This window comes from Myxocyprinus asiaticus, chromosome 40, assembly GCF_019703515.2.
Source record: "Myxocyprinus asiaticus isolate MX2 ecotype Aquarium Trade chromosome 40, UBuf_Myxa_2, whole genome shotgun sequence".
In the NCBI taxonomy this organism is placed as follows: domain Eukaryota; kingdom Metazoa; phylum Chordata; class Actinopteri; order Cypriniformes; family Catostomidae; genus Myxocyprinus; species Myxocyprinus asiaticus.
In genome coordinates, this window is record NC_059383.1 from 33,143,494 (window position 1) to 33,167,837 (window position 24,344).

Here is a 24,344-nt window from a genome sequence, read left to right on the forward strand (position 1 = left end):
CATCAAGCCATCAGTTAGAACACAAATCTCTTTGTGACCAGGGTTGTGAGGGTTACTGTTGAAATGTATTCCACTACAGATTACAGAATACATGCTGTAAAATGTAATTTGTAACGTATTCCGTTAGATTACTCAAGGTCAGTAACGTATTCTAAATACTTTGGATTACTTCTTCAGCACTGGTAGATTTTTTCACTTGTTTTGACTATAAAAACTCTGTCAGTACAGTAAGACAAAATACACATGTTAAAAATACATTCTCTGAAAAACCTAAATATCTTATGCAGTGTTGTTTCTAAAACAAGATAAATCAAACTGATCTTGTTTTAAAGATTTTTAGATATTTTTACAGGAAAACAATAAAAGAAAAATTATTATCAAGAATATGATTTTTGCCCTAATATCAAAGGTCTTACAAGAAAAAAGAAATTATGATCCAATGTGAATTTTCTTGATAAAAAATTATGATCGTGCCTGGTAACGTGCATGTAAAATGTCTAGAAATAGCATTTTAGCTTAGCGTAAAGCTGACAATTTACACAAGGTTTATTTCTATTTCTTCTGCTCCAAAGTTACTTCAAACGTACTTCTCTGTCTGCTCGTATGAATGTAACACATCATAAGAAAGTGTTTCACCGCTGTTCAAATGCACTTTAGATCGCATCATTTATATGTATAAATGTTTTCCATCTGAAAGGACTAAATATTAAATGAAACAAATGACAATAAAATGCAAAGTAATCTCTTCAGTAATCAAAATACTTTTTGAATGTAACTGTATTCTACATACCAATGATTTAAATTGTAACTGTAGTGGAATACAGTTACTTATATTTTGTATTTTAAATACGTAATCCCGTTACATGTATTCAGTTACTCCCCAACCCTGTTTGTGACAACATGCCTCAAAAGTGGAAGTATGCTTTCACACTATATGGGGTAAATTGCTGTTTATTGGCACTGATTTAAGAATACCCCTTAAAAAAATGAAATACTTGATGAAATAAAAGAGCCATCTCCCACAACATCTCTGTGTATAAAATGTATTATAGGCTATTTAAAGGCTTTTTAGCAAAATTGAATCAATAAATGGAAATAATACAGCAGAAACTTAAGCCAATTAATAAATTAGTTTTTAACATAAAACATATGACATCTTGACCTGATATCTGTGACAACTTGCCCCAGCCTTACTTTATGAAAAATACTAGGCACGTGAAGAGGAGGTAGCTCTAGGGGCTCAAGCTCCTGCCGTTTTGCTGAGGTGCCCCTCTGACAGAGCAGTGGCGTAGCCAATTACGTTTTACGCTTAATAAAAGTATGTAGGGGTGTAATAATGCATCAGTATCATGCTAAATCTTTGATGCATCAATTACAGAATTTAATAATCAATTATAATGACTATAATGATACAGTGTTACAGAGGATTAAAGGTGCAATATGTAAGATTGACAACAAGCGTTTGAAATGGGTGAGAAATATTGGAGAGTTTTCTGCCCCGTCCCAGACTCAAAGCTCATGCGGGCTGCCAGAATGTTGATGCGCAAATTAGCCAACTCAGCATCCATTTTAAAGGATTTCTGGGCTTTAAGCTGTCTCCATCTTCCAAAGGCATCTCCAGTATTTATCCTTGTTTTACTACACCCCTGGTCATAGTGGTTTTTAGACGGATGGCGAGGCTTTTTACGTCGGGTGGAATCTGTTATCTCTGATCCAGTTCGTTTGCTGGCTTCCATGGATGCAGCACGCGGTGTTTTTTGCCCGCAAACTTGTTCAAATCTGGCAACTCGGTGGTGTTGACATACTATTAGTGAGTGGGCAATGGGCGTGATCACACTGGCCAAAACACAAATAGAAATTCCGGCCCGGAATGGAAACTTCAGTGTAGAATATACTGGATGTAGCATTGTTTTCGGAGAAGCCAGAATCTCAACTTAGCATGTTTCCTAATTCTCTAATGACATATTATGGTTATTTTGTGATTTAGTACATTAAAAATATTACATATAGCACATAACAATTGTAATGTAACAATGATATATATATATATATTTATTATTATTATGAACCAAACCTCCCTGTACTCCATAAAAAGAAAGAATGTTCAGAAAAGATTTGGAATCTTCTTACAGCTTTGCATTCTTTTGTTCAACACAATGCATTACGCATTTATTTCTTATCCACAATTACGTTTTTGAACCAGTTAATGTAACCTAAACCCAGGTGTTTTTGTTGTTGTTGATGTTGTTGATGTAGTTATTGTCAATTTTACTGTATAGTATTTTACTGTATACTGTATGCCACCATTTATATTTTTATCCTTAGCATATTTTGGAAAATAATTATGAATACAAAATAATTGTATTGAGATTTATGACTAAAAATGAATCCTAATATTTTGATTATTAACAGACCTACTCATTGATAAAAGATGTACATACAAAATATAATGCTTTATAAACATTAATTTGTTTAGTTAAGCATTTAAATGTAAAATAAATTTATAGCAAAAAAGAAATTGTGGTTGCGCACACGCACCCAGTCCGACGGAGATCGTACACCATAACCCCATCCCACCTCTGCACCCTGCCCCCTGGTAAACAGACAATTTTCACAGCTATTACAAAATTATGATCATACTATAATTTTAGAGGACAGATTTCAAGGACAAAAATTCTCAAAAGCTAAGACAGTTTTAAGTGAGATGTTTTTTTTTTCTTTTGCCTCAGAAACTAATAGTTACTGACATATAGCTCTTCTCCATAACTTCTCAATGTGACAACTAGCCCTAGACTCCCATATGCTGATTTCCAATGCTAATGTCTGTCTATAAGATGCACAGCATTCCCCCATCATAAGCAGGGGGAGGGATACTGTTTTTCATATCTTGCAGGTAGGTGTTCAGGAAGACCTCTAGTCAAACAGAGAGACAGTTAATGACAAGCGGTCCACCCTCAGTTTCCATGGCCCCCTATGTAGTTTTGAGTCACTGTCTCAGTCTGGGTAATTTTGCATCATCCACTGATTTCTTACTTGGGGGTCCTTGTCTGACTCACCAAAAAAACCTCCAGAGATGGGTCAAAAAAACAAAGGTGAAGATGAGGGGGATGGGGGTTACCTGGGGATTCCTTGGAGGAAGAGGGTAAAGTCACCCTCATACACAACACAACAGAGGAATATTACATGAGGTGAGTAAGAAGACAGCAGCCCACTCCAGTGAGGTCTGTATAGAGAGTGATCAGTAAAAACACACGTTCAGTCACTGCAGTAATACCAGCATTGTTCATTTTAGGTGGATTGGCAGGTGAAAACAGCATCCATGATACTAAAGCTCAGAGGGAGGGATTAGTTACTGGGTGAAAACAGAGCACAACCTCATGTAAGTACTAGTGTCGTTTTTTGAATGTCTCACCATCAGTTCAAAATGCTTTACTTTGTGCTTGGGGCACCAGAGACCCCATATGTGTAAAAACAATAAAAGTAATTCATCCTTATCTACCATATAAATTATTTTATGATGATCTTTTGATCAAAACCCTAGGGAGATATTATTGACGTTTTAACCCTCTGTTTTACAAAGTTAGCATACACTTTTCAGAAATGTGATTGCTGTCTATATTAGTTACTGTATGTTTGGAGTTAGTTTGAACCCAGCAAAACACAGAAGAAAAATACATTTCCAAATCCTACTTCTGCAGAGTGTAACGATAATAAAACTTTAGCATGTGTAAATTCAATGGCTTTCAAGTCATGACTTACACCTTGGGGTCCCTGAGGTAATGTTACATTTTGAATCATATTTCATGGATGACACTTGTATCATGTAATGATAGATGAATATAATGAGTTTTCATAGGACAAGCCATTAAGTGTGAATCTATATTAATGTTAAAAGGGCTCTGGGCTCTCCCAGACCCCAAAGAGTATATTTTGTTGTAGAAATGCATTTATTAGCCAATATATTTTCTGAAAGCCACATGCACTCTACATACACACACAGTATTCGCTGTTGTCAATGTGGTGCTCATTTATTCAGTTCTGTTGTATGTATTATAAGCATTATGCAATAATGTAAGCATTGTTTTTAATTGCTGTAATTTTCATTGGCCAGCAGAATTTATTTTTTATTTCTCTCAGTGGATTCAAGTGGCAGTGAAAATGGTAGATTTGACACAGTTAAACGTATAATCATGCTTTTGAATCTTGATGGTAAAATTTTGTAATCATACTTTGAATATATATGTTTGTGTCTAAATCTGTCATTTTTGCTTATTGGCAAAGACGACAATTAGAAAGAAAGTCAAAATGAGGCTACAAAGCCCGAGAACTGTTGATCATTACCTGGAATACCAGCAAGTTATAAAACAAAAAGCAGCTGAGGTTGTCCTTAATTCTATATTTTTTGCATTTGAAAACTGAACATTTCACAAAGATTAATAATGTAATTTTACAGCCTATTCACCAATAACAGTTGATTCTCAAAACCTTTTCCTGGCTTTTGCTGTAGGCATGTTTGCTGTTCTAGATATGTTGAAAGGATCTGATACGCTCAAGATAAAGCAGCCACTATATAATACCTTGTAGCAGGTTATTACCCTAACAAATAAAACATTTGACATGGTTTAATATTTACAAGTTAACATTTTTCTGACCTTTTTAAAAATCAATAAAGAAAGGAAATGTGATCTGTTTAACTATTGCTTCCATTCCCAATCTGCATAAAATATGGTGTGATATTTCATTGAATTTCTTAAGAAGAAGAATAAAAATAATGCAAACAATGCTCCTTTACTTCAGAGACTATACAAACTAAACAATGTAATGGAGGTCTTCTCTCAAGTGTCTATGTGCTTGTGACACTCAATGTGGCAAGGTCTGTGGTCTCTCTGAGGTAATTTTGTTTCAGCATCGCGATGAGAAGCTCAAAGCTGAACGAGCGATGCAAGGGAGATAACGTTCTCTCTTTTTACACAGGAAGGGGTTTGTTCATTTGCCTCAATGTATCAAGAAGAACAGCTGCATATCAAATTAAATGGCATCAAAGTTTCTTCCATAAAGAACTTTGTTGGAGCATCTCAAAACAAATAAGATTAGTTGACTCATTTGGGAATAGAAAAAAGTACATTGGACATTTTCTTTTTTCTTCTTCTTTTTTTTTTAAATATTTTTTTTTACTTGAAACCAATTGGTCCCAAGGTGATTTTTAGCCGATGTTTGAAATCAGTTCCTTTCAAGTTCACACAGGTGAAGTTCATCACATATGGACATGTTTCACTAATAATTGCCAACCAGAAAGCGTCTTCATTCTGAACAATGTACCTTTTGTTTCATCATTTAATACCTAATAATCTTCCTTCTGGAAATGTTTTGCTTGAAAAGTTTGCTTGTGCAATTTTTCTTTAAAAGGACATTTTGAAGTGCTCAAATACTTAAGACTCAAATAGTCGGTAAGACTCTTGACGCTTATAGCCATGGAAATCTGCTGTTTTTGTGTGTCTGTTGCTTTGAATTGATACATAATTGAGTGCAATAAACATTTAAAGCTAACACACACTTTGTGTATGTGATCAGATTCTGGGCTGTATTATTCTGTATTATAATTTCATAAAGGTAACACACCATTTAGAGAGGGGAAACTTGTCAACTCCCAAACTAAACCAACACACCCTCAGATATGTAACACAGGGGTACACTGTGAAACCCCTATATAACACAGACGTGTCATCGGACATCACTAAGTCGCACAGATTTACAAATAAACACTGAATGAGAGGAAAAAAAGCTTAGATTCTGGGAAACAGAATTGCATTTAAGGTAATTTATTAAACATAAACAAAGTTTAAAGCACACAGTAGAATTAGGACATATGTGAAATATACTTCAATAAGACAACTGTACATTCAGTTACAAATTCAGCATGCTGTGCTGGGTTTGAGCATTTGTTAATATGTGACTCTTCTTTTATAATTCTATAAAACAAAAACAAAATGTCAATTAAGACTATAAACAAATACATCTGGTTAAATGCAGGTTATTTGGGGTAAATCTAGGGTTAGAGTGAATTCAGTATTTGTGTAATTCTGCTGGTAGGATCAGCTTTGTTTTAATTCAGTCAAGTCAGACAATGAATCCAATGGATTGTAATCAAGGTTGAATAACTTCAGACGAAACGCTGACCTGTGAGTAAATTTAAACTAATCTCTTAATTGACAGCTCACTGTTGTAAACCATTATATTTGATTTTAGTGAAACCCTGAGGAATTTTCAGAGACTTCAGCAGGTCCACAGTGAAAATATTGCTTTTGAGAGTAGAAAACCACCACCTGCAAATGCACAAACCAAAAATATACTTGAGGACTTGTAAGTTTGACATAAGACACATCCTGTTTTCTGTCAGATTTTAGGCAAAAACTGCATTTAGGCTTTTCTAAGGTAAGCAATGTGTGTTACCAATTTATAGATACTTACTTGAAGAGCCTGTTCTTTCACTTTACCGCAAATGATTTGGCCTATGGAGAGAATGACAGTTTTTTTTTTTATTTTTATGAATCCAAGCACCTAATACTGTGACTAAGCACATGAAATTGAGAGAAAAAGTTAAACAAATTACTTAAAGTAAAACTTAAGTGTTTAAGTTTAATTGAGTCTGATGAGGCCAACTGTTTAAATATAGCCAATGCAAACACATATCTAACATACTGTATGTAACATACAGTATACATATATTTAATATACTGTGTTTGTATGACAAGAGCAAATTAAAATGGTTGAAACATTTCTGTACATTTTGCAAATTTTTATGCTTGAAAGACCAAATGGTCATTTAAGGGCCATTTGAATGTAGCCATAGGAATAAACAACATGAACTGATTGAAAAAGAGAAAGCACAGAAATATCAGTATGCAGCGGCAGGTGAAACTTACTTGGTAAATCGATGTCTGCACTTCTTGGGTAGACCTGTTGTCCCAACACATACAGAAAAATTTCATGAAAGTATCAGCGAGACAGACTTTTTCAAAATATGTATGAATTTTTATATAGAATTCTAATTTAAGATAACTGCACTACTGTTATCATGTGTTAGACTGATGTTTCTACCAGACTGAACTCTAAACCACCAAACTGGGAATGTACCAACAAGCTATTGTTATGTGAAGGTAAGGAACAAGTGCTCTTAAAAATTTATTTATTTATTTTTTTCTGAAAGTGAAACATTTTCAGGAAGATGCCACATTCCCACAACCACAATGTAACGTTTGGAAAACATAAAATTTGTCAGCTGGAGTTATTTGTGCACTAGACTTTGTTAATGTCCACAAAACTATTGCAAAATGAATTTAGGGACTAAATGGGACTTCAATAAAATTTGAAACAATGGATACAAGATGTTCAGATGGAGTAAACATAGTGTATACCAAAATTGAAGTTTGAATTGGGTGACACAAACACTATCCCTGACTACTGAGATCATGTTCTAGCATGTTGTTAAGACATGTGTGAGCAGTTCACATGTGTGTACTCACGACTGAAATAGTAAAGTGTGCCCGCAAGAGCAACAGCCAAAAGCAGAAGAGCACCGATGCTTGGCCAAAGCACTGAATGTTCACACCCTGCAAAAGAACACAACAAACTAAGCACAAACTATGATACAATATGTAAACAAACTCAAAGAAAACCTATATAAAAGCACCATAAATGACTGTACCAGTGCCTCTAAAAAAAAATATTAGCCTAAAAATGGGAATGCTTCATGTGATAACATCTTAATTAAGTCAAAATGATTATTTTACATCACTGAATCAACTTGAAAACATCAGGGCTACACCAATATACACATTTTATGGGTTAGATCAGGTAGAAATAGCTCCTTAAGGTAACACCTTTTACAATGTACAGCCTGTACCTTTAGGAGAGACACTGGGATTTCTACATCTACAAGTCCCCACAGTTTTTTTGGTCTTGACCGTTGGCGGCGGCGGCGGTGGCGGTGGCGTTGGAAGACTCACTGAACAACAAAGAGAACATCACAAGGAACACATTTTTTTTTTTTAAATAACCAAATAAATCACTAAAGGCTGGATCTGGTAATAACGAAAAGAATGGTGAAGAATTCACATTCTTTATATGAAGGTTTTATTCACAATGATCTCCATATTAGTTGTACGTTTTCGGTAAGCGGCAAACTAAAGATACATTCAGAACTTAGGTATGTATGGATACGTATGGAACAACACAACTTAAAAAAAAAAACTAAATCAAATAAATCAACTTCTCCCTGTACCAGAGACTCAATTAAAAGACCAGAAATGATGAACATAATATTAATGCAAGCGATGACTGTCAATGCAAGAGGTTCTGATAGAATAGTTAAAAGACACTGGCACTCAGTGTATCTAACAACTTAACCATGTCAACCAACATGAACTTTCTAGACCAGAAAATTCAGAACATGTCAGTTTGGTTGGTTAATTTTGGCTAGTTATGTACTTATAATCTGTAAAGCTGTTATAATATGTATTTTGCAAAGTGCTTTATAAATAAACTGAATTGAAGCTCAGACCAAGTACTTGAGCATCTCCGAACACATCTGTCTGAAGCTTTCTATTGACCTCATCACCTTGAGATCATCTTGAGATGTTGATGAATGAGGAATAAAGAAAACATCTCTATACCTCCACAGTCCACACCAGATGATCAAGATGCTTGGAGGATAGTTTTGGTAAACCTGTCAATGTTAGAGCGATTACACTCCAAACATTACTCTGGAAACCAATATTCAGTGTCTCTGCTTCGTTTCTTTGATCTGCTTGAGTTTCTTCAGCCTAAAATCTTGATTTTACAACAGTTCTGGTCTTCTAATATGAATGGATAAGCAGGCTTAATGCTTGCTTAACTTAATGAAAAACACAACATTTGTTTGAACTACATGTTATTCAGTTTTTCCTTTAAAACAAAAAGAAAGAAAGAAAGAGCACATAGCACTGCTCATACCTCCAGGTTTAATGTAATATCCAACAGGCATTTCATGCTTAGACCTAAACACACAGGAATAAAGACCAGCTTCATCGTCCTGCAGTCCAGAAATACGCAGGCTGTACAACAACTTCTGTCCAGATGACACGGAACCTTTGAAACGGGTACTTTTTATGTCCACTCCGTGTTCCTCTCTGCCAGCACTGTTGCTAAACATGAGGAACTGAAGACTGTTGTTTTTCTCGAGGTATCTGTACCAATAAACCACCTGGCAAGAATAGTCTGGGCACTGGCAGGCCAGAGTTTCCGAGCCATTGATTTTGGGGTATAAAACTGTTGGCATAGCTCCAAAGCAGGGCAGCATGGCCACTTTGAAAAAATATATATAAAAAAAGTGAAAAAGTTTGCTTTATGTTTAAATATAAATTCTGGAATGTCATCAGCATACACAAACACAGTGAAAGGTCATTATGTTTTGCAACAGCACAAGTACAGCAGCAAAATAGGCCAAAGGGTTAAAAAAGAAATAGACTAAGAAGTGCAAAAGTAACAGTAACCGAAAAAAGAGATGAAATCAACTTTCATAACAGGCCATAGAGTTAGAATGAGAAACACATTCGTCAATAATTTCCTTGTTAGTAAGAATGGAAATCTGAAAAGATACAGAGCCCAGGTACTGTAGGCAGTTCTGTTGTCTATATCCTCTTGCAAAACTCTTTCCCCCTCTGTCATATCAGTGCCTGGGAGAAAATGGCACATATTTTCGCCATGATACTTAGAGATATGCTTGTGTGGGCACATGTTTGTATGAGCAGAAAAAGCATAATATTTCATATCAGATGTCGGAGGATGGAAAACAACTCCATATACACAACAGACAATATTCATTTTGGAAGAAAATCCAAAATAGCCCAAAGGTGTGCATGGAGGTGAGTATTAGTGAATAAAGTTTCAAACGTATACTTATTTACACATTTTAAATCACCTACAAGTATTACGGCCCTCTATGACAATCATTGCCATCATTGAGACCATCATTGGAGGCAGATATTTCTAGAAAAAACAAATCAGAATTGACAAAGTACCCATAAAAATGTATTGGAAAAGAAAAGGTCCTACCTGCAATCCATACGAACAGAACAATCCACATGCTAGAGAAGGTCATCCTTGGGCATCTGAATGTGAGCTGCCAACTCTCTGTGTGTGTTTTCCTTTCTGTTCATGTGTCATACAGAAAGGAGGGTCTGCAGTGTGTGGGGCCAAGACAACAAATGATCCAATTACTGACAGCCTATCAGAGAGTGAAACATAGGAAACATACATACACACACAACATTCACAAGAATCACAACATACACTGAAACAGAACTACAGAAACAGAATTCTTGTTTTCAGAGAAAAGAGAATTTGAAAACATCCAAAGAAAATAGCAATGAAACAGCTTTGAATATTTCCAACGTTTCCCCCTCACTGACTGTTCCACAGATCAAATGACGCAACTAAAATCCTACAGTTTGATGAACAAGCTCTAAAATCCAAATTTATGCTGTACAGCAAAGTTTTGTTTAGACTAATTCTGCATCATTGCAAATGCATCTGTTGTGATCGTGGAGTGTATTTAAGCTTTGCAAGGTTTTCGAATCATATTTATAGTGTAACATTTAAACAAAAATAAAGTCAATTGTATTGATGTGGTGACATTATGATGGCTTTACATTTATGCATTTGGCAGATGCTTTTATCCAAAGCAACTTACAGTGCTCTGATTACAGGGACAGTCCCTCTGGGGCAACCTGGAGTTCAGTGCCTTACTTAAGGACACAGTGGTGGTGGTTGTGGGGATTGAACCAACAACCTTCCACTTACCAGTTCAGTGCTTTAGTCCACTACACCACCACCACTCCATATCTGTGGGCTTTAACACACATCTTAGAGATAAGAACATCTATTTTCTAAGAACACTGAACAAAAAAGTCCAGGCTCTAAAATGACCTCTGTTGTTCTAGAGCGTTCACTCCAACGTAACAAAAACGTACGAGTGTGCTGATGAAGTTAGAGATGTAGGAATACTTTATAAAATCTGCAAATAAACATTTATTAACTTATGATTAAGATCAAGGAATTTTATGCTAGATAAAATGTCCAGGTGTTTATGAATTGCAAACTATATCCATACACAAGCACTGGTAATTATTTTACAGAAACAGCAGTGAATGTTACAGGGACATTGTTCTGTTGAATCCAAAAGAGCGTGCACATGTAGGCTTGCTAAACACCGAATGCTTCTCCAAACATGATTCTTAAACCAAACACAGGTGTGTGACCTGAAACGCACCTGCATCTGTTTGCAGAATGCCACGGCTTGCACTGTCAAATCTCACACAAATTTTATAATGTAAAAAAACAGATAGGTTTGAAATTAATCACAGAAACCACATTGTGAACTCTGGATTAATGAACAAAGATCACTTACATGAATAAATCTATCCATCATTCAATCAATCAATCATGAAATATATAGCTTAACTTGTATTGAACCCAAAGTATTCCTTTAACAGAAGATGTTGTAACACATTTTACACCCATCATTCCCTGGTTTACATATTGTTGCTAAATTACCTTTTAACAATATTATAACTGCTATCAGGTGAAGCTTATTCTAAAATCTTTAGGTTTGACATGTATGTCAACAATACATAAAAAATTAAAATAATGTTTGAATCTTAATCCGATTCCGAACACATTCTTTACCTAAGCAACAGGAGTATTTTCTACAGTCGACAAAACTGTAGACCTAACAAAACACAGCTGTAGTTATGCACTGCAAACCAAATCTTTCTGTTAATTATCTTGTACAAAAGAACAGATGCACAATTATTTAATAAGGTAACAAACTGCTCTAATAAAGTTTTCGAGTGTGTGGGACTCTGGAATTTAAAACTCTGGGGGACTTGAGTGGGAGTTTTCAACCAAAGTGTTTAAGGTCTCGTTCATTGGCCCTCGTCTCTCGAGGGGCTGGAGGGGCTCCTGGGCCCGTAGAGGGGTCGTGAAGAGAGGAGGATGTGGGAGATGCACACGCCTCGGAGGACGAGGGTATGACAAAGACACAAGGAGCTGAACAACATGATTCTTTGAAAACAGGGGATCTCAGGGGGGTTCAGTGTCGACGAGCTCATATGTTAGGAGGGCTTTTAACTTTGTGGCTTGGAAAGAATTTCATGTAGTTTTGAAGCATAGGCTATAATGCTGAATTGCAAGTTTATGGTTGGAACTTGAAGATAGGTACATAAAATTGACTTTGGAGGTCAAAACAGGATTTGGATTCATTGTGTAGATCAATTAAAGTAAAAGCTCACATTCAAATTCTGTCATTATTTACTCATCCTTGTGTTATTTAATTACTATAGTTTTGTACAGACTGATCTAACAGTGAAATCGGAAACAGTAGGTCAGGGACGTGCATCCATATAAGCAAGGTTGAGCTTATATGGAGCACTTGAGCAGCACAGACAGTTATTCTTTTATTTGCTTTGGCGCCACCCTCAGGTATAAGCACTTTACGTGATGCTTTCTCTGATTCCATTGTTTACTGCCCTTTCATTAAACACTGTAATGTTCATTCAGATTGAACCATGCCCGCTACTACAAATGACCAAGGTAAGCATGCTTACCAAAATGAGTAAGCCCATCAGAAGCCCCTTCCTACAGTCACACAATCTGAGTGTTTTGTGTCAACACGTTCAAGTTCACGTAACTAATGTGTTATTAAGAGCTTATATGGATATCTGCAGTGAAAGCATTGACAAACTACGCGGATTTGGCAAAGTTAATTTCAATTAAAAATCGAGAAAGAGAGGCTATCTTCAACAAGTTGGTGACTTTTACAACAAAGTGACGGAGATGTTCATTCGCAAGGAGAGACACGTGGATTGTGTGGTCAAGTAAAGTTAAGTTAATGTATTTATTAAAAATCTGTGTAATTGATACTAGGTCATTGTTTCTGGTTAGTCTGAGACTATGAAGTGGTGATCTGGCAATCATGTCATTCTTATGTTATGTCTGTTTTATAGTTCTAACATTATGGCGCAGTATCTGTTTAAACAAAACAAAAAAAGCCTTGTGCATTCAGGTTAAGATTGTTGGCTTTTGTGGTCAGATTCCTTAATAGCCACTGTCCATTTCAGTGGCTCTTAACTGTGGGAAGAGTGACATGTGAGGCCTATAATGTTGAAACTGCTCTATTAACTGCCAATCTTTTCTTTTTGTTGTATGTCAAAACAAGCTCTTCTGGCACTATGGTTCATTGTATGATTTAATGGACATAAACATGCTCGGCTCAATACATGACAGTCTTTAATTTGTGTGATATGAACAATATTACTGTCCTGAATTTAAAATAATTTGGTCTTGAAGTTCACCACTGTGACAATTGTTTCCATTGACTGGTGGATTCTGAGGCAACAATTTATAATAAAATTTCCGCAACATTACACTCAACCGTGTAACGCATTTTGGGCACAGCGTTTAATAATGTGTATTAAAAGTCTTTGATGCTTACCCAGTCTCAATGCTCACGGCATGTACCTGCAGTAGGTTGACTTTTCTTGAGCTAAAATTGGTCTGTGCTCACCGAAATCCGAAACACTGTCCCCAGTGGACAAAGCGGTAACTGTTATTGGGCGTATGGGCATGTGTGCGCTCCATTTTCCGCCTGTAATGTCCACGGAGGGGCGCCAAAAGCGAGTGGTGAAGCAAGATATTTTCAGCTGTACAGGCTTTAATACAGTGAAGAGGAATGCATATTTTATAAACAGTACCCCCCAACCCAAACTCAACCTAAACCTAACCATCAGCGGAGTAAAACATTTATGTAAGAAGGAAAAATGCAACCTCCGAATCACACTCGTCACTGATTAAGTGAATGCGATTACTTCTTGGTTTCAACATTGGATCTAAACCCAGGTCACCCATGTAGCGCCATGTAAGTAAACACACTGAGGCCGATCCAAAAATGTCTAACAGGAGCTGGTGCTTGTTGGTAGTCAGCATAATGTGGCCAATCCTAGGGTACGGGAACTCTCTGAAACAACATGCCAACTTCGTTGCTGTTTCTTCCCGAGGAACACAAAATGAGAAAAGAATGTTCATGCAGCCATTTTCCATACAGGTTCATAGTGATAATGAACTGCTGTGACTAGATCATTGATCAATGATTGATCCAAAAAGAACTGAATCAATCCAATTCGTGAACTAATCGTTCTTCTGAGCCGGTTCTTTTTAATTAACCAGTTGATCTAGTTCACAAATCAGAGTGATTTGTTTCTTGAATTGAGCTTACTGACTTAATAATCCGGTTGTAATGGCTCTCCAGTTAACAGCTCACTTGAGGGGAAGATTTTCAGTGAATAATTACTTATTTTTCGGTCTGTTCCTGATATAAAGCTATCATATGGCTTCAGAAGACTTGGTATACAGCTCTTGAGTCTAATGGACCACTTTTATTGAGCTCTTTTGGTCACTATAAAATGTATGGAAAAAAGGTTCATTAAGATTCTCTACAATTCTCATTAGAAGAAATAAAGTCATACAGGTTTGGAATGACATGAATGTGGACAAAATGATAGAATTTTAATTTTTGTGTTAACTCTTCCTTTAAATGACATGACAACAAGCTCACACAGCAAGTAGCATTTCCTCTGAAACAGAAATACACACACACATACACTTTCACAATATTTGATAAGATAATAAAACAAAAACAGATGTTCCCATGATCAATATGCTCCCTGAGAAATTCTTTGAATCAAAATCATGAATACAAGTGAAGATTGTTTAATCCATACTTTAGAAATCAGGTTTGATACAAAATATATGTGATTTCATGATTGTGCTAACTGCAAGTATATATCTGAGCAAAACGGAAGTCAACAGAACAGCAATCACAGCAGTGTCCTCATTTAACTGAAGCACCTGCTAGACCAGTAAACAAAAACATTCCCACACTCAGTAAACAGCATCAAATGAGACTGATATCAGATTACTGTTTCCCTCTCTCTCACACACACCTATAACAAAGTATTGCAGTCTGAGTTTTCTGATGGAAAACTGTTTACTGTGTGCAGATCAGATTTCCACTGTGAAAGTTAAAGTTTATTAATTACATTCTCTCTTGCAGGGTTCCCACTCTTTTCGAGGCTCAATTTTCCAGGATATTTCCAGGACATTTTATGTGCCCAACAAATGTAATATATAAGCAAAAATACATGTGTCCATTTAAACCGAGCTTTTATTTTGATGTTTCAGTGTGTTTTTGATGGTAGTTTCTCATCTCCAGATAAGCAGTTCACTACATGGCCCAGTGTGATTAATTCCCATAAAGCTGTGATTAAATAAAATAAATACATAGTCTGTATGTGCTGCACACTTCAGAGTGTTCTGCTCTCCGTCATCTCACACACGCAAGAGCATGCAAGATGATCATGATGAGGTGTTTTCAGTGTATGAGCGCTTCATACATCCATTTTGAAGCATGCATCACTTGCAGATTATATATTTATTCAATACATTACAAATATTGCAGTTTAATTATCACACTAGGACATATCACAATTTTAATTTGATTAACTGTGCAATGAAATGTCCAAATATGTAATATTTCATGACATTCTGCATTTTATAGCCAATGCCATTTTTGACTAGATTCCATATGTGGTAAACGCGGTATATGCAGACTCCGATCATTGAATTCTTGAAAATTAATTCTCATCCCCAGCTGTGAAGCCCTCATCACCAACTCAGGGTGTGAATTTTATTTATTTTTTTAAATCAGTGGTCCGACTGCCATTGCCGTCTAAAGTTTATAACTCAAATGTTTTTGTGGTTAATATAACAGCAAAAAAACAAAAATCTTATTTTGTACTGTATTAATACTTAAACTATTTTGTCGGAGCAAAGCAGAGATCACAGCAGATGAGCAGAGAAAGTATGTGAAAGGGAATCGTTCATGACAGTTAATCGTTGATGTTTGTTACAAAATTCGCAGCCGGCGGCAGAGAAATTTTTGAATTTGACTCCTGTTCCGAGTCCCCATTGTTACCATGTTTCTGTACATGTACAAAACCTTTGTTAGCAACACAATCAAACAGTTCTATATTATACTAAAATATTTTCCAGGACAAATAATTATTTTCCAGGTCATTTAGGTATTTTTCTCATTTTCCATGACTGGAAAACTGCATAGCAAAATTCCAGGTTTTCCAGGACATGTGGGAACCCTGTCTTGAGACCTGAACAGAGTCGACCTGTAAACCAAATATGTATCCAGCCAGTAAAGACGGCGGATGTGCAGCTAATCAGTGAAGCTAATACGTCCCCTTACGACAGAAAGTGGAAATGCTCCACAAAATCATGAAAACAACCGAATAGTGGGAGGGGTTTATTTAATCTAGGCATAAAGCATGTAGGCAAATGGATTTATGGTATGTAGTGTGTTTTGTATCACATATTTGCTTCACAACAACAATCAGAAAAATTTGCTAAAATTTTACCTTTATGGGTATACCAGCCTTTCACTGGAGCAATACCCTCAAAGTTACAAACACTATACCTTTATACCTTAAGGTACAAATGTATACCCTTAAGGGACAGATAAGATACAAATACATTCCAACTGACACAAAGGATACAGTGGGTTTACCCTGCCCCAGTGACAAGCTGTTGCACCCCCATTCGGGTGAATCTCACGAAAACATTCTCAGGTCACATTGTACCCAAAAATCAAGACAAAAAATAAGAAATGATAAGACAATTAAGCCTTTTTGAGGACCAAATAGATTTTGGTGACTTTTTTATTTGACAGTTATTTTATTTGAAACAGCACGTCAAATACTACCACAATAATTTAGAATTAAAAAAAAATAAAAAATAAAATAATCTGCATTACAGAAATTTAAATGATATTTTCCTCTATTTTTTCCATTACAGTAATGAGAATTGAGTAGAAAATGTGCTTAATTGTCATGAAAATAATGTCTTAATGGTCCTAAAGTTTCGTGAGGTTCACCCACTAAATTCTCCAGAAGAGAAGTGCAGCTCTAAAGACATCTTAATGTCTGCAGTAGCAGACGCGTGTTACTGAATGAAAGGTAGCATATAGAGTGAGATGAGTCCAATTGATTTCAGCAAACCTCTCTTCTGAGGTCCTGTGCAGTTTTATTTGTATAATACTGTCAAAGCATCAGCCATCTGCCTTTAAAAAATACCAAGAATTGTCTCATCCCAGAGTCTTTCCTCCTCTGTCCTGTTGTCCTCTTGGTTCACCTTCTCTTTTCCTTTCTTTTTGTCTTTTTTGTGCTTTTGTTTGACATCTTTTGCTTCTGTCTTTTCCTCAACAGGTTCCTCACTCTTTCCTTGCACTTCCGTCCCTTCTTTTTCCATAAGCTCTGCCTCTTTTCGTCTCTTTGCATGCTGTCCGTCCCCATGTCTCCTACTTCTCTTGCTCTGTCGTCTTTTAATTTGGCTCTCCTCGTCTTCACTCTGGCTTCTCTCCTTTTTTCTTTTCTCCTTCCATCTCCTGGTCTCTCTGTCCTCTTCTCCCTCTACACTTCCTCTTCTGTCTCCTTTCAACCTCTTTTTCTTTTCCTCTCTGTCTCTTCCTCTCCTGTCCGTATCAAACTCGTCCTCCTGGTCTCTCCTTTTGATCCCTTGCTTTCTCATTTTCCTCTTTCTTCTTCTCCTCTCTCTGCTGCTGCTGCTATCACTACTGCTGCTGCTAGCATAGGAGGAGGAGTCTGAGTAAGATGAGGAGCTATGTGAGTCAGGGCTCCGCCCTCTTTTATATAATTGACCAGGCATGAAATGAGGCAGTGGTTGGGGCATATATCCAGGCTGATAGTGTGGGACAGGCCCTCTCATCCCGAAGCCAAAATTATTGACCTGAGATTGTAATTGTGGAGGCCAGTGAGGCTGATGGAAACCACGAGGTGGAGGCAGCTGAGGAATCGTTTCTCCTGTCTGTGGACTTTCATTTATAGTTTCATCCAGGTCCTTGCTTGCTTGTCCCACAGTGCCCAGCCCTGCTTTGGGCTCCAGGCCTCGGGCCTTCTGCACCTGGATATAGTCAGCCAGCTCGTCCTGGTAGGAGTCGTACACTTTCTTCTGAGATTTGCACAGCTCCATAACCTTTTTCTCTCTGAGTGAATAGAGGTAGAGCAGTGTAAGATATGAAAGGAGCAAGGAGGTAATCTTTTCAATAACTTACATTTTTCTAAATTCATAAAAAATAAATAAAAAATAAACAGTTGATGGTAAAACAATGGTTGACTGATATGGGTTTTCCCCATGGCCAATACCATTATCTAAAGAGCAGTTTGGCCCATTGCTGGTATAATATTGATATTATCATGTAATTGACTTATTATTCACTTAAAATTCACTTGCCAGATGCATTAACCTCAAAATGGCTCAATATCCCCTAATTAATCAGCTTGGCAGATATATCGGTCTATTATTAATGTTGAAGGATGTCGTATATCAGCATAAAGTTATACTAGAGCTGGGTAAAAATGTAGATTTTTCAATTAATTGCAATCTATCATTTGAGCAATTACGATATTGATTATTAAAATCCCAAGATCGATCTTTAATCTATGTGCAACCATCTACAACGTGAGTAAATTACTTGCATACACAACCAAATTCTGCGCCATGTGACTAAAAATGTGTGTGCATGTCTGTAAATGTACAAAATTTCACTCTCCAGTGACTGAGTAGTATATTGAGATCCTTAAGTTTGGTTTGGCTCATTTTGTGTAACGTGTCCAAAAACGACATCCACGCATTCCATTTGTCATTGAATTGTTTCTTTTTATACCCTTTCTGTATTTAACAGTCAGTTATTGATCAAAAACAACATTTGCACATAGCATGAATGCAGTATTGAAGCCGTATGACTCCTCTCTTAAACGTATTAATTTTTTTAAATTGTGAGACGCTGCTGAACTGATACTACTCTTTCAGACACCAAACTATTTTATAACTTGTTCTACATCTCAATGTAAATACTTGTAAATGGTACAAAAAATGCATGTAAACAATAAATGTAACAAAATATATACACTCACGACCACTTTATCAGGTACAGCTACTTATTCATGCAATTATTTAATCAGCCAATCGTTTGGCAGCAGTGTAATGTATAAAATCATGCAGATACGGATCAGGAGCTTAAGTTAATGTTCACATCAACCATCAGAATGGGCAAAAAATGTGATCTCAGTGATTGGCATGATTTTTGGTGCCAGACAGGCTGGTTTGAGTATTTCTGTAACTGCTGATCTTCTGGGATTTTCACACACAACAGTCACTAGAGTTTCCTCAGAATGGTGGCAAAAACAAAAACATAGAGTGAGTGGCAGTTCTGTGGATGGAAATGCCTTGTTGATGAGAGAGGCCAACGGTAAGACTGGTTTGAGCTGACAGAAAGGCTACAGTAACTCAGATAACTACTCTGTACAATTGTAGTGAGCAGAATAACATCTCAGAATGCACATGTTGAACATTGAGGCCAATGGGCTACAACACTTCTGGCAGCCAAGAACAGAAAGCTGAGGCTGCAGTGGGCACAGGCTCACCAAAACTGGACTGTTAAATACGGGAAAAACATAGCCTGGTCTGATGAATCTCGATTTTTGCTGAGGTACACAGATGACAGGCCCACTGTGGTAAAATGGCAACCCTTTATCTTGACTGTATTTTTGCATTACTCAATGTTTCTTGTTGCTCTCACATGCAAATAACATAAAGCAGTCCTGCCCACTGATAGTCGCTCAAATATATTTACTGTGGTATTAACACTATAGTTAAAACTCTACCAGTTAACGTATTTCAATAATCACACCGCCGTACTACCCAGCCCTAAAGCAAAGCATCACCAGAACCAGCTTATCCAATCTGAACCAAGAACGAACAAAATTCTAGCAACATTAATAAAATAAGGTATCAGATTAAATAGCTGTAGAATTATGCAGACAGTGGTAACACTCACTTCAATTGGTGCTTGTTTCCCTGCATGTGTGCCTGGTACATCTCTATTGAGCTGAGGGTCAGACAGCAAATCGGGCAAGTCAGGGAGCTAACTGTCATCAGTGATAGAGAAGAACCAAAAAGGTGGAAAACCGAGAGTTAAATGAAAGAAAACAAAACCTCAAGAACCAAAATATATCTTATATAATTTCTCATCATATGAATCTTCAATAAGTAGTGAACCTTAAATCAACTAAAACCATATTTCAGGATAAAGTAAAAAAAAAAAATTTAGTTAAAAAATAATAGCCAATGTAGCTAAGCATGGTATAGATATCAATGTATACCATGCTCTGACTGATCTCCGATCTGGTCCAGCATTTGTTGTCGGGTCTGGTTTCGCTGATGCTTCCGGCCGCTGTAGTGCTGCTGAGCGACTACAGGGTTGTTGAAAGAAGCATTGCACATTGCACAGTACTTGTTGGGGTCACTGAGGTCAACCTCCTGATCACCCACACCAGGGCTGTCCTGCTCCTGATCTATCCGATTCGACACAGCAACCTCTGCTGGTTGGGTTACAGGAGTTGCAGATTCTAAGGTCGGCGTAGAAACTGTTGGACACAAATTTTTAATATAAAGAGAGGTGTTGTAAAGGTTAAGCGCCATACTGTAATGGACAGACCACAGTCTACTCACCTATAATTTGCGGAGGGTTAGTTCTTTTCAAGTTTTTGGCATGAACTTTGCCCTCATAGTGTGACTTGGCAACAGTATGGGAGCTGAACACCATGTTACACAGCTCACAGAACTTGTCTGGGTCTGCAGAGAGACCTCTCTGTAAAAAATACATTTTATTTTATTTTTTTAATCCAGAGGACTTAAAGCATTAACATACACTTAAAGGGATAGTTCACTCAAAAATGTTATTAACTTATCAATCACTCAACCTCATGCCATCCCAGATGTGAGTCATACACATCTGGGATGGCATGAGAGTAAGTAAATGATGAGAGAATTTTCATTTTTGGGTGAACTATCCCTATAAAGGAGAAGTTGACCCAAAAATCTGTTGTTGCATGGAAGGGAGCTGTGTAAAAGTTCTTCCAAATTTGGTTGATCCACTATTTACCATAAAGCCTCCGCATTCCCGGGTCTGTTTGTTGCTTTCAGCTTTCTTGTTCTGCAGGTACAGCCTGACCTTTTGGGCGTGCTTTTTCCCCTGGTAACAAAGTACTGCATTTTAGAGGTTGCATGAAGAAAAAAGTGAAGCAACAACACTAATTTCACCCTTTTATTCTTTTAAAAAATATATATTTTTAGCAGACTGACATTTGTACACAAACCTCATAATGAGAAACTCTCTGGGACTCATAAAGCAGTGTTGCCTCACAAACGTGACAATAACTTTCTGTCAGCAAGTTTTTAAGGAGATCGCTGTCTCTCTGAGACTCTGCAGGAAAATCAGAGAGTAAAAGACACATGAAACACACAGGCAAACAGAACAACTACCTGCTTGACACTAAAATAAGCAGTGTATAATTTGATGAAATGCAGCATGACTAGTGAGGGTTGTTCAAGTGAGATCTGATCCACAAACACATTTCATAAAACTGACTTTCACAGAGCATGGATTTTATGAATAAAAAAAATATTTTTGTACATCTTCATCTCATGCATTCAGTAGTTTCACTAGTTTATCTCCTAAACACATGAGTATAACTACTGGCCAACTGTGATTTTTGGACCTCTTTCATGAAACACAAGCAGAGCGAATGTGTGTAAATTGTTCGCAAATCCATTCTTGTATAATTTGTTGCAATCAATCAAATGCAACAATTTAGATAAGAAATTAGTTTTGTGTGTGTTTCACATGCAAAAATGAGCCCTGTGTGAATGCTAAATATCCTAATGATCTTTCACAAAATATGCAAGCATAATCTTACAAATATCAGAGCGACTCTGATCATATATGCACCAGTTCCCCCCCACCCCCATTCATGCCTACAATCTGAAAAAAACTTACATGAATGTGTTTTAAATGGCCAATAACATTACAGCTCACATTTAAGGTAAAACAACATCAGAAGTATTCTAAAGCACCAGGGAAAAGATCAGGTCCCATGAAACCGTTATATGTACGGTGTAAGGTTTTTATGGTAAAATGCTGGTGAAACCTAGAAACTTTAACACAATGAGCATGCTGTTTCTTTCGGCTTTCCATGAATGAATACCCTGCTGCCATGCACACATCTTTAAATTCAAAGAATGATAATTCATGTCACTCTTAAATATATTTGTTACACATAACTTGAAATCCATTTTGTTTTCATTTGTATACCAGCCTAACGTTTCAGATCATTCTGCTTGTTGAATGTTGCTGAATCTGTCAACTTATTTTAATTTCAGAATAATCTAATTACAATTTCACATTAAAAAGTCTATAATGGCATACGGAATACCTGCATTAGGACTCTTTTTAATGTATTTATGTTTGAATTAAAGTCCATTAGAAAGAGACATCTCACTACCCTTTATAATGTGACATTAAGTGTATACATTTAATTGGAATGGCATTACATTTTCCAGAAATCAATCGACTACTCAAACACTCAGCATGTAAATAAAAAGGCACAAATTAAGTGTTACTCTCCAGAAAATTTTGAATAATACGTTAGGAGAGTAAAAAAAAAAAAAAAAAAAAAAAAAAAAAAACTATTTGACTAAATTATTATTAATGTGACGAATTAATCTGTTTTACAAGTTGTTTAATCGACGAAATAGCCTAGCCTACTTAACAAACGGGTACAGTATGATTTATAAAGTCCACCAATATTCGCCTGTGCACGATGATAATACAACAAAATTGTTTGTTTAATAAAAAGGGATTGTTGTGGTGGTTGTTTGAGGTGAATGATGGGTGCTAATACTTAGCCTAGCCTGTTTGCTTGCTAAGCTCTATTAGCGCCCATAAATCCATCACAAACAACTCAAACACAAATATACGATGCAAATAAAACCAGATTGTTGTGATTTTCGAACCTGTAAGGTGTTTTGAAGGGTTTTAGCTGTTAGACTCACCTTGATCAACCTGAGAATTATTGGTGTTAGTGATTTGTACTGTTTCTAGATTAATATCACCTGTATTTTTGTCACGGTGTGTTTCCGCACACTGCGGAGAACACGATAAACTAGCATCAAGCTCGGACATTGTTTTAAATCTGGAAATAAACCTAAACTGGAGAAAGATAGGCTAAAATAACATGGAGCGCTACATGATAAAGTCTAGGACACGAAGGAAACTAATCTGCACATGCGCAGTAGGATCACATTTCTTTACGTGCCAGTCACTGGACTGAACAATTGTTTACTGCCATCATCTGGTGTGTTAATGCAATTGTCACCGTAAAATCACAGGCTCCTCTGTAATAAGACCGCTTAAACTGAGTATATAACCCAGCGAGCACCAATCCCACAGACGCTTCACCTGCGTGGATCATAAGTGAGGTAGATTGGAAGTACATTCTGTATATTTGCATATTTTGCAATACACACCTTTTCAGCAGAGAACCGGAAAAATGGTTCGTCTTTCTACAAATGTGGTAATTGAGGTTGCTCTGTGATATGTAAGCACAACCACCATGTTAATGAACTCACCTTTTTCTGGAAAGCAACGTTACAGAAGGAACGCTCATCAAAGCGGTAACCTCTCAGCGTCAGCACTTGTACATACACCGCAACTGCACAATATTCCTTTAAGTATTTTTTTTTTCAAGTTGGAAGCTTTGTTGGTCATCTGAAATAAAAAGAAGAAGAGGTAGATGTGAAATTCAGGAATTTACAGAACTTCAGTGATGCAATGCATTGCATTCCCAGAGAAAATCTGTATTGCTCAGAGGTTGCTTTTCCTGAGCCCAGGAGACTAAAAGGGTTAGTTCACCCAAAAATAAAAATTCTCTCATCATTTACTCACTCATATGTTATCCCAGATGTGCATGACTTTCTTTCTTCTGCATAACACAGACAAAGATTTTGAAGAACATTTCAGCTCGGTAGGTTCATACAATGCAAGTGAATGGTGGCCAGAACTCTGAAGGTCCAAAAAGCATAAAAAGGCAGAATAATAGTAATCCATATGATTTCAGTGGTTAAATCCATGTCTTCTTAAGCAAGATGATAGCTGTGGGTGAGAAACAGATCAATATTTAAGTCCTTTTTTACTATAAATCTCCACCTTTGACCAACCCCAATCAGCAGGTGGTGATATGCCTGAAGAATAGTGAAAGTGGAGATATTTATAGAAAATTACTGAAATATTGTTCTGTTTTTTTACCCACACCTATCATATCGCT

At 36.7% G+C, this 24,344-nt stretch overlaps 2 protein-coding genes across 4 annotated transcripts; both read right to left on the reverse strand.

Moving 5' to 3' along the window:
* Window positions 1–5,853: 5,853 nt before the first annotated feature.
* LOC127430805 (uncharacterized) lies at window positions 5,854–10,185 on the reverse strand. 2 transcript variants are annotated; one of them, XM_051680882.1, is made up of 7 exons: window positions 10,093–10,185; window positions 8,992–9,342; window positions 7,904–8,005; window positions 7,524–7,610; window positions 6,924–6,957; window positions 6,469–6,509; window positions 5,854–6,323 (listed from the first exon to the last, which is right to left on the reverse strand). In XM_051680882.1, exons 1-6 carry the CDS (start codon window positions 10,136–10,138, stop codon window positions 6,491–6,493), a joined length of 639 nt encoding a protein of 212 aa, XP_051536842.1. In that variant the 5' UTR covers window positions 10,139–10,185; the 3' UTR covers window positions 5,854–6,323; window positions 6,469–6,490. The 2 variants fall into 2 exon arrangements, with proteins under 2 accessions (XP_051536842.1, XP_051536843.1); XM_051680883.1 differs by having other exon boundaries at window positions 8,992–9,713; window positions 10,093–10,182.
* Window positions 10,186–14,593: 4,408 nt separating this feature from the next.
* LOC127431196 (zinc finger matrin-type protein 1-like) lies at window positions 14,594–23,989 on the reverse strand. Of its 2 annotated transcripts, none has more exons than XM_051681511.1 (7): window positions 23,650–23,989; window positions 21,339–21,445; window positions 21,125–21,214; window positions 20,692–20,830; window positions 20,343–20,606; window positions 20,018–20,108; window positions 14,594–18,163 (listed from the first exon to the last, which is right to left on the reverse strand). In XM_051681511.1, the coding sequence occupies exons 3-7, from the start codon at window positions 21,125–21,127 to the stop codon at window positions 17,224–17,226; spliced, it is 1,437 nt and encodes a 478-aa protein (XP_051537471.1). In that variant the 5' UTR covers window positions 21,128–21,214; window positions 21,339–21,445; window positions 23,650–23,989; the 3' UTR covers window positions 14,594–17,223. The 2 variants fall into 2 exon arrangements, with proteins under 2 accessions (XP_051537471.1, XP_051537470.1); XM_051681510.1 differs by lacking the exon at window positions 23,650–23,989 and adding an exon at window positions 23,074–23,289.
* Window positions 23,990–24,344: the final 355 nt, after the last annotated feature.